Raw genomic sequence first — 15,504 nt, 5'->3', positions numbered from 1 at the left:
AAGGATACCAAAAAATGAAGGAAAAGTGACAATAGAAGTAAATTGAAAAGTTGTTTAAAATTGTATGTTCTGTCTGACTCATGAAATAAAAATGTTGCGGTTTAAATCCCTTTAAAAGTGATAGTAAATCTTAGAGCTTTTGAAACGCTAGGATTTACCAGTGCAACAAATAAAGGGGACTTTCAGTCATTAAACAAAAAAAACTTCATGCTGAAAGTTATTTTATTTGTCTGCAGCGTTCGCCGCGCTGAGCTCCTCAGGCAGCCCACAGCAGAACGCTATTTTATCACCAAGGTGATTTTAGCCAAAAGCATGCTAGCTATATGGCATAATGCCAGCTGGCCCGCACGGCTATTGGCTAAGAGGTGGAAACGTCACCTCACTGAAAAATAGCGTTCTGTTGTGGGCTGTTTGAGGAGCTCAGTGTGGCAAACACTATATTTAATGATGAGAAAGTCCCCTTTATTTGTTCCACTGGTAAATCCTAGCATTTCAAAAGCGCTAGGATTTACTATCACTTTAAAAGGGATTGAAACTCCAACATTTATTTTTCATAAATCAGACAGAACATACAAATTTAAACAACTTTCCAACTTACTTCTATTGTCACTTTTCCTTAATTTTTTGGTATCCTTTGTTGAAGGAGCAGCAATGCACTACTGGGAGCTAGCTGAACACACTAGGCAATTATATCATTTGTGTGGGATTTCTCACTAAAATGAACTACACAGTGAGACTTAAATGAGATTCAGCCCCTCATTTTAAAATATATCAACACAGGGGGGTGAAATTGGATATTACCAGTGGAACAAATAAAGGGGTCTTTCAGTCACAAAGTATAAAATACTTCATGCTGAAAGTTCCTTTATTTGTCTGAAGCGTTCGCAGCACTAAGCTCCTCAAGCAGCCCCCAACAGAACGCAATTTTTCAGTGAGGTGACATTTCCACCTCTTATCCAATAGCCATGTGAGCCAGCTGGCATTATGCGGATAGCTAGCACGCTATTGGCTACAATTAACTAAGTGATAGAATAGCGTTTTGCCGTGGGCTGCCTGAGGAGCTCAGCGCGGCGAACACTGCAGACAAATAAAGGAACTTTTCACGTGAAGTATTTTATACTTCATGACTGAAACTTTCTATTTATTTGTTGCACTGGTAAATCTTAGCGTTTCAAAAACGCTAGGATATACTATCATTTAACCTTTATTTTATGGGAAAAAAGATGCTCTTTCTTACACATTTTGAGTACAATGTCCCTTTAAATACTGTTAGTTTTAAGAACTGTGTACAAAATGCTGAACCTATACCCTACCATAAAACAATGACATTATCTCCATCACCTTTTGAGTGCTAAACTGCTTTTGCTGAAGGATGTTCACAGCATGGACTGTTTCCATAAAGTTTTGCTGCCCACATGTTTTGCGAAAATAGTTCTTCTTAGGTAAATATCTAAAATGAGCGCAAGTAGTGTATGTCCACAGACGAAGACATTTTGTTGTAGGATGAGGAATAAGAGAAAACATGTCTGAAAAAGCATCCAAAATGTTTGGAGTCAAATTTTTAGCTGTATAATTCAATCTTCATTGTAGCCAAGCAGCTGGGTTTATTCATGCAGATTACTGTGATCATCAACATTATACATTGTTTTCCTGCATTTAACACCTGAAACAAAAAGAAGTGTCTATTGTAAGTATAGAATATTTAGAGTCCTAAATTTAACCACATGATGCACTGCGCACTACCAGGATCATATCAAGGATTGATTATTTTTTAAAGTGATATATTAGTACTTTGATTACTACATCACAATGCAGATTTTAAAAGTATGCAATAAACACATAGAACTAATGTAAATGATACTGCTGAGAATGCTTTCTAAACAAGGGTGGAACCACCATTAGTGCAGTGGCACCAGGGCCCAAGTGATGGGGGCCCATAGCAGACAGTCTATACATAGGCATGTAAGAATGTGTACAACTCTAATACAGTGGAGCCTTTTATTAGTGCAGGTTGCTATCTATCATCTGTCTGTCCTCAAAATTATTATACAGAGAAGCATGTATATGATTACTAATGCTTATCACGGAGTTAACTTTGGGTGGCCAAAAAATTAACCAGGACCCTCCTTTAAAGTAGGTTCACTACTGTTTCTAAATATATATATATATATATATATATATATATATATATATATATATATATATATATATATATATAATTAGTTTTTTTTTTACTTTTATAGAGGCCCTGCAAGCCCCATAAATTGTATGTGCTTCTAAATCTGTAGTGTCTGCTTTTATTGAAACTGGGGTGCATGCAGAGGTGCAAAGCCAATACTGCAGATCAATAGCAGCACACTCTTGCAATGCTAGATTTACATACCGTAGGCTGAACAGATTGAGCTGTGCTATCCGACTGTTATAAAAGAAAATAAAAATGTACAGGGTAACCTGGCAGGCGCTTATAGTGGGTTGTAAAAGGATAGGTGTTTGTAAAGCATTGTAAACAATATGATTTTAATTAGCCTTATGTGCTTATTGCATTCTTTTAAAATATGCACTGTGATAATGGACTATTTATTATGACGTTGAGACAGCCATCCTTATTTTAGTCGCGAGATACCGTAGATAGGTCAGATATGAAACATTTCTTACACAGATTGCTATCTTATCCTCACACGACACCAATGAAATATTTTGTAGCAAGAAGTTAAAAGTAAGATAAGAACACAGAAGCAATATAAATTTGTTAACTTTTATTTGTAAAATTGTATTTTGTGTAACGCACACTGAAAAAAGCCAAAACATCATTTGTTAGCTTTGCAATGACCTTAGACATCGTAGCTAAACTAATTTTAAAATTAAACACTTCCAACATGCAATGAAACATTTTCATTGCTTTAACAGAAGCGAGGTAAAAGTACTTAGATAGGGTCTGCACATTACTTGCTGGTTCTCTGCAGCCCCTCGCTGACAGTTCGCAAACCCAATATAACACACAGCGAGTTTATGAAACCAGCTCCACCTCTCACCTTAAAGCATGTTCCTCTACATAACAGGAAGTCGGCCAATCTCCCATCATGCAGTCCGTCACCTTTACTCTTAAAGTGGCGACGTCGTCTTTTTTTGTTTTTAGTTTTAAAAGGGCGATTAAACATATACTGCATCAATTAGGTCACCCTAAACTGGACAATTGTTTCTCTAAACATTGCGGAATCGATACAAATCTATACACCGTAGCATAAAGTACGGCAGTGTTTTACTCATTTTTGTTTCACTGTTGCCACAATATTAATTCACAGTCACACGTATTTTGCAAGAACGTACACATCGTTTCGCAATCCTTAATTAAATTAGGTTTTATGTATTGTTATTTGATCAGCCACCCCAAAAAATAATATATATATATATATATATATGTGTGTGTATGTGTATATATATATATATATATATATATATATATATATATATATATATATATATATATATATATATATATATATATATATATATATATATATATATATATATATATATATATATATATATATATATATATATATATATATACACACAGACATCCCAATCTGCAACAACCTATTTCAGGGAGGTGGCTTCACCCGCTACTGCGCCCCCGTTATATATTGGACACCTTGAAACCCTAAATAAGATAGGTACTTATCATTAAAGTAGCTTTATTGCACAACCACATACAACAAACCTATTTTCTAGTGATCGTACACTACTAGAATGCTTAAATATTTTAGAATACAATGTTTAATTATGTGCAGTAAATAAGGTAGTATATCAGTGGGGGCTTTTTGGTTACTGATGCATGCTTTGAGGGTTCTATAACGTCCCAGAAACTAAAGGCATTCCTTAAAGGGACATTAAACACTAAATAAATGCTAGATAGAATGATACATTCAAAGAAAAGATTAGTCCATGAGTAACATGTAGATGTATTTTTTAAAGTTTCATGAGTTGTTTAAAAAGTGACAAAATAAGTGTAAAGTTTTATTGTCTATAAAACACTGGGAGCTGCCATGTTGTAATGTTAAGCCCCAGATCTGGGTCCTATGGGCTTAACATTCACTGTTATAGGTTACTATGAATATCTCTATATAAAGTCTACAAATTTCGACTAGGTGGTGACTTTAAGGTCTGACAGGTTACTGTAGAGAGAAGGGGTATGATTCATGTGAACATACATTGATCAATTCTTCCCTACTGGGCAATTTAAGCATATGTTAGGTCGGATAGTCTGGCTGATGGACCTCTATCATATGCATTAAATATTCTTGTGGCAAATTGGGGTTTTAATATCACTCCGCCTTGACTTTAACATATTCCTTACTAAATTATACTATCTGAATAAATGCCTCTTTATAAAATAGGGCTATGTTAGAATCAGATATTGTATATATATACATTTTTTTCAATATACTTACTGAATTACAGGCAGTTACTTATTACTTATCATAACCCTATTAGGCTAAGCCCGGCAACAATTCCCACTTTTATTTTAAATTCATTTTTTATTTTAAATTTATTTTGTATCTTTATTCATTTGCACTTTGGTTTTGCACTTATAAGATTAAGAAGTATTGTCCTATGTATACACATATCATACTTATGTGGTACTTTTATTACATGGTTGCCCACACGTTTAGCACTATTGACAGTGGTTCCAAGAAACCATGACTACAGTTACCATGGTGAGTTGTATACACTTGTGTACACGATCTGCCAGCATGTTGTATAATTATGGCGATCGGAAAACCCATACACATTATGACTGCCAGTTTTACTCACTAGTTGTAATGCATTCACAATTGACACTAACTTTGTCTGGGAAATATTATGTATAATTTCGCTTGTTTAATGTTGTCTAAGTAACATAGCCGTAAACCGGAAGTGAGGTAGTACAACTTCCGGTTGCGGCTTGCACTGTGGAACGCAATTTGCGTTCCACACTCGAGATTTGGCGCACTTTTTGGAGAGCACTAGGTTTGTGTGTGACATTTGTACACTATAAAAGGTTTGAATTTTGTCTGTCTTTTATGCTGATGAAGGGGTTGTGAACCCCGAAAACGTTCCTCAATAAAAGGTTTTGTGGAAGTCCTGCAAGTGCATCTTCATCTTCTTATGTGCTTTATATACTTGCAGCCAGGCCGTTAACTCATGGTGGGCTGAGCTGGAAATTGGTTTGTATATATATATATATATATATATATATATATATATAGTCCTTACACCCTGCTACCAAAATAAGGTGTTTGAAGAGTCCCATCTTTCAATTGATGGGTCACATACCCAGGTAGATATCAGTTGATTTCAATGGCAAATGTAAATACCTGATATATACAAAAGCATTTGGGGGGAGGGAATGTTGCTTCTCTTTACACATCTCATGCAGTATAGCTTAATGCTTCACCCGCTACTGCATCGCCACCCCCTTCCAGTTATATATTGGACACCTTGAAACCCCAAATAAGATAGAGACTTATCATTAAAGTAGCTTCCCACTAAAGTCACATTAAAAAAAAGTAGCTTTATTGCTAAACCACATACAACAAACCTATTTTTCAGCGATCGTACCAGGCATAGGCACAGACAATGGCTGTGGCGGACATTTTCCAAAGTACAGACCTTAGGAAAGGACACCAAGGTACATTTGAAATTAAAAACATTATTTTATAGTGCTTGGTGTTATTATACTGATGCAGATACCACTGATCCTATAACCAGCCCTCCTCTGGCTATACCCATGTGCCAGTGTCACTACTGTGTCATTTTATAGTGCTGGGTGTTATTATACTGATGCAGATACCACTGATCCTATAACCAGCCCTCCTCTGGCTATACCCATGTGCCAGTGTCACTACTGTGTCATTATATAGTGCTGGGTGTTATTATACTGATGCAGATACCATTGATTCTATAACCAGACCTCCTCTGGCTATACCCATGTGCCAGTGTCACTACTGTGTCATTATATATAGCTGGTTGTTATTATACGAATGCAGATACCACCGACCTTATAACCAGCCCTTGTCTGGCTATACGCATGTGCCATTGTCACTACTGTGTCTTTGTATAGAGCTGGGTGCTATTATACAGATGCAGATACACATCCAGTATTTCACTCAGGCTTTATTTATTCCATAACTCTCACCCAATATCGCTAGCAGTCTCTTGACAAGCCACTAACTTTATTCACACTACTTATTTTTTCCCCCTATTATTTAATAAGAAAGAAAAAAAAGATATACTAAAGTTGTGGCGGACACTGCAAGGGCTAGTCACGGACACCAGTGTCCATGTACAGACACCTTGCCTACCCCTGGATCGTACGCTTGTTGAATGCTTAAATATTTTAGAATACAAAGTTTTATTATGTTCAGTAAATAAGGTAGTATTTGTGTTTTTATTTTATTAAAATCAGTGGGGGCTTTTTGGTTACTGATTCATGCTTTGAGGGTTCTTTAACGTCCCAGCAACTAAACTTTTACGGATTTGGGCCACATTGGATCATGGTACTTGGAGTTTCAGGGAGATTGCATTCCATTTGCTGGCATCAGGGAGCCGCTATTACAATCAGGGAGACTCCCTGAACTTCAGGGAGAGTTAGGATGTCTGTTAATGTGAGATCCCGTATTTGAAAGAAGATAAATATTTTTTCTAAATGAGTGCTGTTATGTCCCTGTCACAATATTAAAAACAGCAGCACCAGTCCATTTTATTTAAAGAAAACCACAGTGATTATTCAAAAACGTGTCTGGGTTTTTCCTTACAAATTTAGGTGATACCTTATAAAGATTATACTTCCAGCTGAGAGTTAGAAACAAAGATAGCCCACCGAGTCTACTCACATAATCCACATTACATGTTACTGTTTTCTTAGATAGCCTTATGCATGTCCCAAGCATTTTTTTATACTTTTACAGTCCCTTTGTTTACCACCCCTATCGGAAGTTTATTCCATGAATCCTACACCCTTTCTGTACCAAATGCTTCCTCACATTTCTCACAAATCTGCTACCCTGATCCCTTGTTTTGCTATTTCTTCTTTTGTGGAAAATGCTTTCAGCTTTCACTTTATTATGTCCCTTCATATACTTTAAGGTTTCATCATGTCACCTCTTTCTTTTCTCTTCTCTAAACTATACACATTTAGATTATTGAGTCTTTATTTGTATGTTGTATATTTCAGACCATGTACCATTTTAGTAGTCATCCTTTGGGCAGTTTATAGTTTATTTATATCCTTCTAGAGATATGGTCTCCAGAACTGTAAACAATATTCCAGATGAGGCCTAACTAATGATCTGTAAATAAATGATTCCACAGCACCTTCCTTTTCAATACAATTTATTAGACTTCTTCTCCCATGGAGGTACAAAACAGGTTACAGCGACGTTTCTGGTGCTTATCCCTTAATCATGCTAATGGGCCTCATCTGTTTAGATGCATTTATAGGCCTACCTATTAACCAATTGAATATTGTTACAAAGTGAATCATATCTCTAAATACTACCACCTAGTGGTTACATTTATTATTGCAGTTTAAACACATATATAAAGTTAAAAACAATACACCATTTACCTATGTACATCTAAAGATGGTTAAATATAGAAAAAGTATCAACCTGTTACTTTATATATTGCTTATAGTGCACACTATAGAATTACTTTAAGGTCAAGCTCTCTATTAATACCCGTAGGAATGAATGCATCCAATTTATGTATCCAAAATGATTCCTTTTGTTTTAATATCAATTCCCTATTGCCACCCCTTCTTAGTTTATCTACACCATCAATAATTTGCCACCTCAGTTGGCTGATGTTGTGTCCTGCATCTAGGAAATTACATGATACTGGGACTTCTAGGTCCCCACATCTGATATTGGACCTGTGTTGACTCATCCTATCTCGTACCCTCCTTGTAGTCTCGCTAATATATATATCTTAGAGCATAGGCACTTGATTAGGTAAACTGTTTACATTTATCTCCCATTTCCTTCTACAATTAACTAGGGAATTCTCATTCACGATCCGCTTTACCCTTTTAAATTGACTGCAGGGGAGAAAATTCCTTAGGGCACTATGATGAAAGCTTTCATACCTAAGCAAAGTATTTCTATCCGTTTCTTTTCTGTGCAAATCAACTTTAAAATTACAGATATTCTCATTCATATATACAACTGTATCCAAGAACACCACTTTCTCTTCACTAAAAGTTAATGTAAACTTTAAATTATTAACAGCTTGATTTAATTGTTCAACAAATGCCAATAGGGTGCCAACGTCATCCCACCACACGCCAAATATGCTGTCTATGAAGCGCCACCACGATGCCCCATTTTTCAAAAACAAACTTTTCATATACAAATTTTTCTTTAAAACTACTCATGAACATATTGGCGTAAGATGGGGCGACGTTGGATGTACCCCTTATTTGCAAATACCAGTCATCTTGGAACAAGAAATAATTGTGATATTCTTAAAAGATTTTCAAAGAATAGTATCTGACTTTCGTTATATAAAGTAGAATTTCTGAGTGCCAAAATGCTTGCCCCATGCCACTTTCATGATTTATCACAGTGTACAAACTGCTTACATCAAGGGTATATAAAATGCATTTTGTGTTCTCTAAATGTAAATTCTTAAGCTTTTTAATAAAATCACTAGTATCTCTGATATACAATGTTATTTTTAATACCTCAGGTTGCAGGATTTTGTCTAAGTATGTGGCTATTTTAGTAAATACTGAATCTATTCCTGCCACAATCAGCCGCCCTGGTGGCTTGGTCAAATTTTTGTGTACCTTTGCAACTGTGTAAAAAATGGGTGTTTTTGGCTATTCTACATCTAAATATTCAGATAACTTCTTGTCAATAATACAATTTTTAATGCCCAATTTAACACACCCTTTATTTCAGCCTGTATTTTACTTACTGGGTTACATTGTAATGGTTTATAGGTGTTTATATCTCCTAATTGCTGTTAAATCTCAGAGACATAGTATTCTCTATCAAGAACAATAGTGGCTCCTCCCTTGTCAGCTCTCCTCACTAGTACATCTTTTTCTTTAGGGAATCTATAGCTTTTTTCTAGGGTAATGTTAGATTTGGTTTGCATTTATTCAATTTTTTCAATTTTTTATTGCAATGATTTACTTTCAACTTCATCATGTCATGTTTAATTAGGTCAATATAGGTTTCAACACTGTTACTATCATAAGCTGGTGAAAAAAACACTTTCCTTAAATAAACCTGTAGACCTCAATGTTAACATGTCTTTTTTACAACTGATAGTGTTCTTAAAGGGACAGTACACTGTAAAATTGTTTTTATATGAATGTATTTTCAATGACTTGTTATACCAACTGCAGAGTATAAAATATTTGAGAAATTGCATTTTCGGGTTTATTTGTGTATCTGAAGTAGCTGGTTTTGTGCTTTGAAACCACAGCCTATTACAATGGGTTGAGCTTCAGGTAATATCAGATCTCATTATGTTATCACTTTTATGTACACAGACTTGCTTCCTTATCTTATATTTGTCTGGAACACCAAAGCTCAATACATAGAGAGAACAATGGAAAATTATCATTGTATTACTTAACTATCATGCCCCCCACTGAGGGTGTAATCTCTTCTGCTGGCTGTGTTTACTTAGCCTTGTCAATAGCATATACGCCAGTATCAAAACTTTCAGTATAGGTTGGGAAACCACAAGCTAAATCAGCTATTTCAAATGCTGAAATATGAGTAAAGGAGCCACTTGCAACCAATTTAATACACTCTAGCAGGTAAACAGGATCATTGGGAATCATTTAAAGGGGAGAAAGTTTTTGGGTGAACTGTCCCTTTAATCAACCGCGGGCTCTCATTAAATAAACACTTTAATTTCAAAGTCCGAAAATAACTTATTGTGATGAGAGTGGGAAGTGACGTCAACGGACGGGGGCGTGTTTTAGGGCCATTATTGTCTATGTCGCAGTTACCATGTTAGATGTGTTGTACAAGCTGTATACTTCTATGCTCTGCAATGAAATAGCGTTGTATCTTCTATGCTGTGTCCTGCATCTCATGATAAGGTGTAAGAAGTACTTACCTGCGCTTCTGTTTCCTGATTAATGACAATCTCAAAGTTTACCCCACCTGAGCCTTTTGATTTCGCTTAGCATGCAGCTTGGCCCACATGGCATCAGCAGTTTCAACGCCTCAGGATTGCTTCCAAGCTGGACAAGGAGAGTGGTGAAGTACAAGTTAATTCTCTTTTATACTCTATGGGGAAAGATGTGGAGCCAGTGTTCAATGCCTTTACGTTCCAAGAAGGCGAAGAATTTGACTTTGAAATAGTTATGAACCAACTCAGTGCTCACTTTGTGCCCAAAAGAAATGTGATTCATAAGAGGGCCTGTTTTCACAAACATGCTCAGCGTGTGGGAGAATCTGTGGAGTCATTTGTGCGCAGCCTGTATGAACTAGCTGAATTCTGTGAGTTTGGTGTTGCTAAAGAGGAGCAAATCAGAGACAGAATAGTCATAGGAATTGCAGATGCTGAAGTCTCACTGAAGCTACAAATGGAGGCTGATTTAACATTGGATGGGGCTATTAGGATGGCCCACCAGAGTGAACTGGTGAAAAAGCAAAGTGCTAATTTGAGGTCTGAGAGTATTGTGGATGAAGTGCAGCAGTCCAGGAAAACTGCTAGTGAAAGGCACAGTGTGAGCGGTAGACCAAGGGCAACAGATAGGCCCAGAAGCGGATGGGCGCAGCATGCTGGCTGCACGCGGTGTAACCGTACCCATGATCAGAGTGTCGTATGCCCTGCTAAAGACAAAAGATGTAGAAAATGTAACCGAATTGGCCATTTTGAAGTGGCGTGTAAAACTGAATACATTATGGAGATGCAGGTGGATAGTGACCAGGAAGGTCATGAAGTGACCTTTGTAGGGTCCGTTGTTGAACGGTCTGGTTCAGTTGAAGATTGGCAGGTTACTCTTACTGTAATGGGAGTCAAAGTTGCCTTTAAGATTGACTCAGGAGCAGCCATCACTGTTATGTCCCTTGCAGCATTCATAAAACTGCCTCGACAGCCTCAGCTGGCGAAAGTTACAACAAAAGTTCATAGTCCTGGTGGCCGCATCGATTGTGCAGGGAAATTTCTTGCCAGCTGCGAGTACAAGCAGAGAAAATTCACCATGTGGGTACATGTGATTAGAGGTCAGTGTGTTAACAACCTATTGAGCAGAAAAGCAGCCTGTGGTTTGGGCCTGGTCGCCAGAGTGAATGAGATTTCAGAAGACATGTTTGGTGAATTGGGCATAATGAATTGCAACCCAGTCCGAATATCACTTAAAGGTCACTACGTCCCATACAGCATTACCACTCCTCGTAGAATTCCGTTCCCGCTCATGCCTCAAGTGGAGAAGGAACTTCTGCGTATGAAGAATATGGGTGTTATTGAAGAGGTTGTTGAAGCAACTGACTGGTGTGCCCCCATTGTGCCTGTTGAGAAGAAAAACGGGAAGGTACGCATCTGCGTAGACTTGAAAAGGCTGAATGAGGCGGTGAAGAGAGAGAGATATGTGCTGCCGACACTTGAAGATATAGCTTCAAAATTGGCTGGGGCGAAGTTCTACATTGGATGCTTCCAGCTGCTTCTGGCAGATACCTCTAGATCCAAAGTGCCGAAAACTGACTACCTTCATTACACCAGTAGGTCGGTTTTGCTTCTGCAGACTCCCCTTCGGGATATCCTCTGCTCCTGAAATCTTTCAAATAGAGATGAGTTCTCTCCTAAGGGACCACGAGGGCACTGCAGTCGTCATGGATGACATTTTGGTGTATGGGTCTACATTGGAAGAACATGATCAGCCATTGAGCTGTGTGCTGCAGACCACTAGAGAGTCCGGGCTGAAATTAAATAAGGAGAAATGCCATTTTAGGAAGGCTGAGTTATGTTACTTTGGGCATATTATCAATGGGGATGGCATCAAGCCAGACCCTGATAAAATCCTTGCTATTGAACAGATGAAAACTCCTTCTGATGTACATGAGCTAAGACAAATATTGGACCTTGTGAATTATGTGGGCAGGTTCCTTCCAGATTTATCCACAATACTACACCCTATCACAGAATTGTTAAAGAAAGATGTTGCCTGGGTCTGGGGACCTTCATAGGAAGAATCTTTTGTGCAGGTCAAGTCCCAGCTGGGGTCTGCCACAGTGTTGGGGTTCTACAACCTTTCAAAAAAGACTGTGGTTAGTGCTGATGCGAGCAGTTATGGGTAAGGGGCCGCCCACCTGCAGTTGAATGAGAACAAACTACAGCCCATTGTCTACTGTTCCCGTACACTGATGGCTGCTGAGTCAAAATACGCCCAAATTGAGAATGAGTGCCTGGCTGCAGTTTGGGCCTGTTAGCGCTTCCACCCCGGTGACGCTTCCTGATGACGTCAGAGAGTTGTCGCTCAACTCTAAAAAACGTTGTCCTTCTGATGAGACGTACTGCTGATGCGGTTTCCGCCATCTTGGAACTTCTGTTTTGCTTGGTTCCGATAGGACCTCTGTGATCTGCACCAGTTTGTTTCCCCTGGGAGCTGTACACTGCTTTGTTTGCAACTATTGATACAATAGATTGTTCAGAAGTGTTTACCTGCACCAGGTATTTGTTGTTTTCAGATAATATGGAAACAACCCCTAAAGTAGATGTACAAAAACATTTACCTATTCGGACATCAATGCTGCTCGGATTACCACACTCATCCGTGGGTCAAGGGACTTTCTTACGGAGGCCCCTAAGGATAAAAGTGGACAAAAATATGAGAGGTTAAAAAGAAAAAAATATGATTTGTGAATTACATGCAATAACCCTTGCTGAATATTTCAGAGTAAAGAGAATCCCAATAGGACTACGTATGTCTACACAAACAAAAAAGTATTGTGTAACGTTAGCTAGATACACAAGAGGACGCTGTGTGCCTCAACAGAGTTACTAATATACAAAAATTCAAATAACCACATGAAACAATGAGAGTATATTCATATGGGAAAGAGTTATCCCCAAAAAGAAATATACCAATACTGAGATGTTATAAAAAGAGTCTCATTTGTAAGTCCCAATTGTAGAATTTGTTTCAACGTTATGACTTATACACCAAAAAGTCAGGCTGCTCTCTCCCTTCCTCCACTGCTTGATAGTAGATCTGTAAAAATGAAAACACAAGAGAGGCGCCCAAATGTATGTATCTGTAACAGATAATGACTTAAGGTAGCAACAAATCTATACACAGTCTACTCACAATTTCAATGAGCACACTTATGTGCTTGTAGTTGCGGGCTGGCTATCAGAGCTACCCAGCTGGCTCCCTCCGGTCACAGCTCACTCCCAGTCTGCAAATACAAAGCGCCCAAATGTGTGTATCTGTGATAGCAAATTGATACAGCAGCAAATTTTTTTACACAGGGTACTCACAATCTGTTAGAGCACACTTATGTGCTTGTAGATACAGGCTGGCTATCAGAGCTAACCAGCTGGCTCCCTCCGGTCTCAAAACTCCTCCAGTGCAGGTGTATGGTAATGCTGATCTCACCGAGTAAGTGTCAGAGCCATAAGATAAAATCAAAGTCTTTATTCTTGTAACAAATGGCTGAGATACAAATATTCATACAGGTGAGCATATAGCAATATGCTACGCGTTTCTCGGCTCTAGCGGCCGTTTCAGCAGGCATATTTTGAAACAAACTATCTTCGGCTTATATTGCCGTTAATTACCATACACCTCCCTAAGAGGGTGTGTATACGTCTTGGCCAATCCACATCTATTACACTCCTACCTTGTAATCTGAGATACCACCCCCGATGGGTGTGTATGTGTCTTAACCAATCTACCTCTGTTAATACCGGGGGGGTATGTGTGAGAGTTTGCCGCTTAACTCAGAAGCTTTTTTTGTTTCATTGTCTAAGCTGCGAACCTGTGCTCAATTGGTGAAAACTTTATATATCCGGTTAAATGCAATTTTGAGTTTAATATATAAAAAACTTGATGTCCTTCTCATCAGATTATATCAAATTCACTACACATATCCCGGGTGATAATCTCACTGCATCAAATCCCAGCCAAATAATCTCATGTGACTAAAATGTGATTGATCTTAATTCATATATATACACATCTCACCTAACTTGTTTATTACTAAATTGATCTCTATGTATAAATATTTTTGGTTAAAAAAGTTGGTTCTCCGCCAAGGATATGATCACTACAATTAATAGACTGATCAATATTGGGCTCATAAACTTGTATTATAAATTGATCCTACAAGCTCAAAAACATATGGATAAATATATATAAATCACTCATATAAATACGGCCTCAATATTCTAGTATGTGTCTTTCTTACTCTCTGTCCATGTCTCCATGTCACAAAGTAAGAGAGATCACATTCAACACAAGGTATTACTTTGTATTCCTACGATTTATTAGTTGGAATCACCAATATTTTATATTTTATTTTTTATTTATATATATCTGAAAAGCACAATAAGTTGAAATATCTGTCCTATTATAGAACTGATGGTATTTTGTACCATTATATATTGAATATGTCTTGGATACTTAACATGTAATATAGTTTGATGTGCGATAGTAATGGGTAAGCAAGGGACAACTGCTTACTTCTTATATATCTCTGGGTATATTTTATATATTGCATTGTATAATTCTAGTTTCACCAACTTGAAATTATAAATACTAAGGCCTAGATTTAGAGTTCGGCGGTAAAAGGGCTGTTAACGCTCCGCGGGTTTTTTTCTGGCCGCACCATAAATTTAACTCTGGTATCGAGAGTTCAAACAAATGCTGCGTTAGGCTCCAAAAAAGGAGCGTAGAGCATTTTTACCGCAAATGCAACTCTCGATACCAGAGTTGCTTACGGACGCGGCCGGCCTCAAAAACGTGCTCGTGCACGATTCTCCCATAGGAAACAATGGGGCTGTTTGAGCTGAAAAAAAACCTAACACCTGCAAAAAAGCAGCGTTCAGCTCCTAACGCAGCCCCATTGTTTCCTATGGGGAAACACTTCCTACGTCTGCACCTAACACCCTAACATGTACCCCGAGTCTAAACACCCCTAACCTTACACTTATTAACTCCTAATCTGCCGCCCCCGCTATCGCTGACCCCTGCATTACACTTTTAACCCCTAATCTGCCGCTCCGTAAACCGCCGCCACCTACGTTATCCCTATGTACCCCTAATCTGCTGCCCTAACATCGCCGACCCCTATGTTATATTTATTAACCCCTAATCTGCCCCCCACAACGTCGCCGACACCTACCTACACTTATTAACCCCTAATCTGCCGAGCGGACCTGAGCGCTACTATAATAAATGTATTAACCCCTAATCCGCCTCACTAACCCTATCATAAATAGTATTAACCCCTAATCTGCCCTCCCTAACATCGCCGACACCTACCTTCAATT

General features: G+C 38.0%; 1 protein-coding gene across 3 annotated transcripts in view; it reads right to left on the bottom strand.

Moving 5' to 3' along the window:
- The window catches only part of GUF1 (GTP binding elongation factor GUF1), a 250,370-nt gene extending 247,294 nt beyond the window's left edge, over positions 1–3,076 (bottom strand). For 2 of the 3 annotated variants that reach the window (XM_053703997.1, XM_053703999.1), the window contains exons 1-2: positions 3,033–3,076; positions 1,342–1,663 (exon numbers count right to left, since the gene is read on the bottom strand). In XM_053703997.1, coding sequence (XP_053559972.1) covers positions 1,342–1,524 — 183 coding nt within the window. In that variant the 5' untranslated portion in view covers positions 1,525–1,663; positions 3,033–3,076. Of the gene's footprint in view, positions 1–1,341; positions 1,664–2,946; positions 2,987–3,032 lie in introns of those variants that run through there. The other variant, XM_053703998.1, reaches the window with a different exon arrangement.
- Between the last annotated feature and the right edge of the window lie 12,428 nt (positions 3,077–15,504).

The sequence above is a fragment of the Bombina bombina genome, chromosome 2 (assembly GCF_027579735.1).
Source record: "Bombina bombina isolate aBomBom1 chromosome 2, aBomBom1.pri, whole genome shotgun sequence".
In the NCBI taxonomy this organism is placed as follows: Eukaryota; Metazoa; Chordata; class Amphibia; order Anura; family Bombinatoridae; genus Bombina; species Bombina bombina.
The sequence above is the reverse complement of the archived record's forward strand: the minus strand, read 5'-3'. Positions and strand labels throughout refer to the sequence as shown.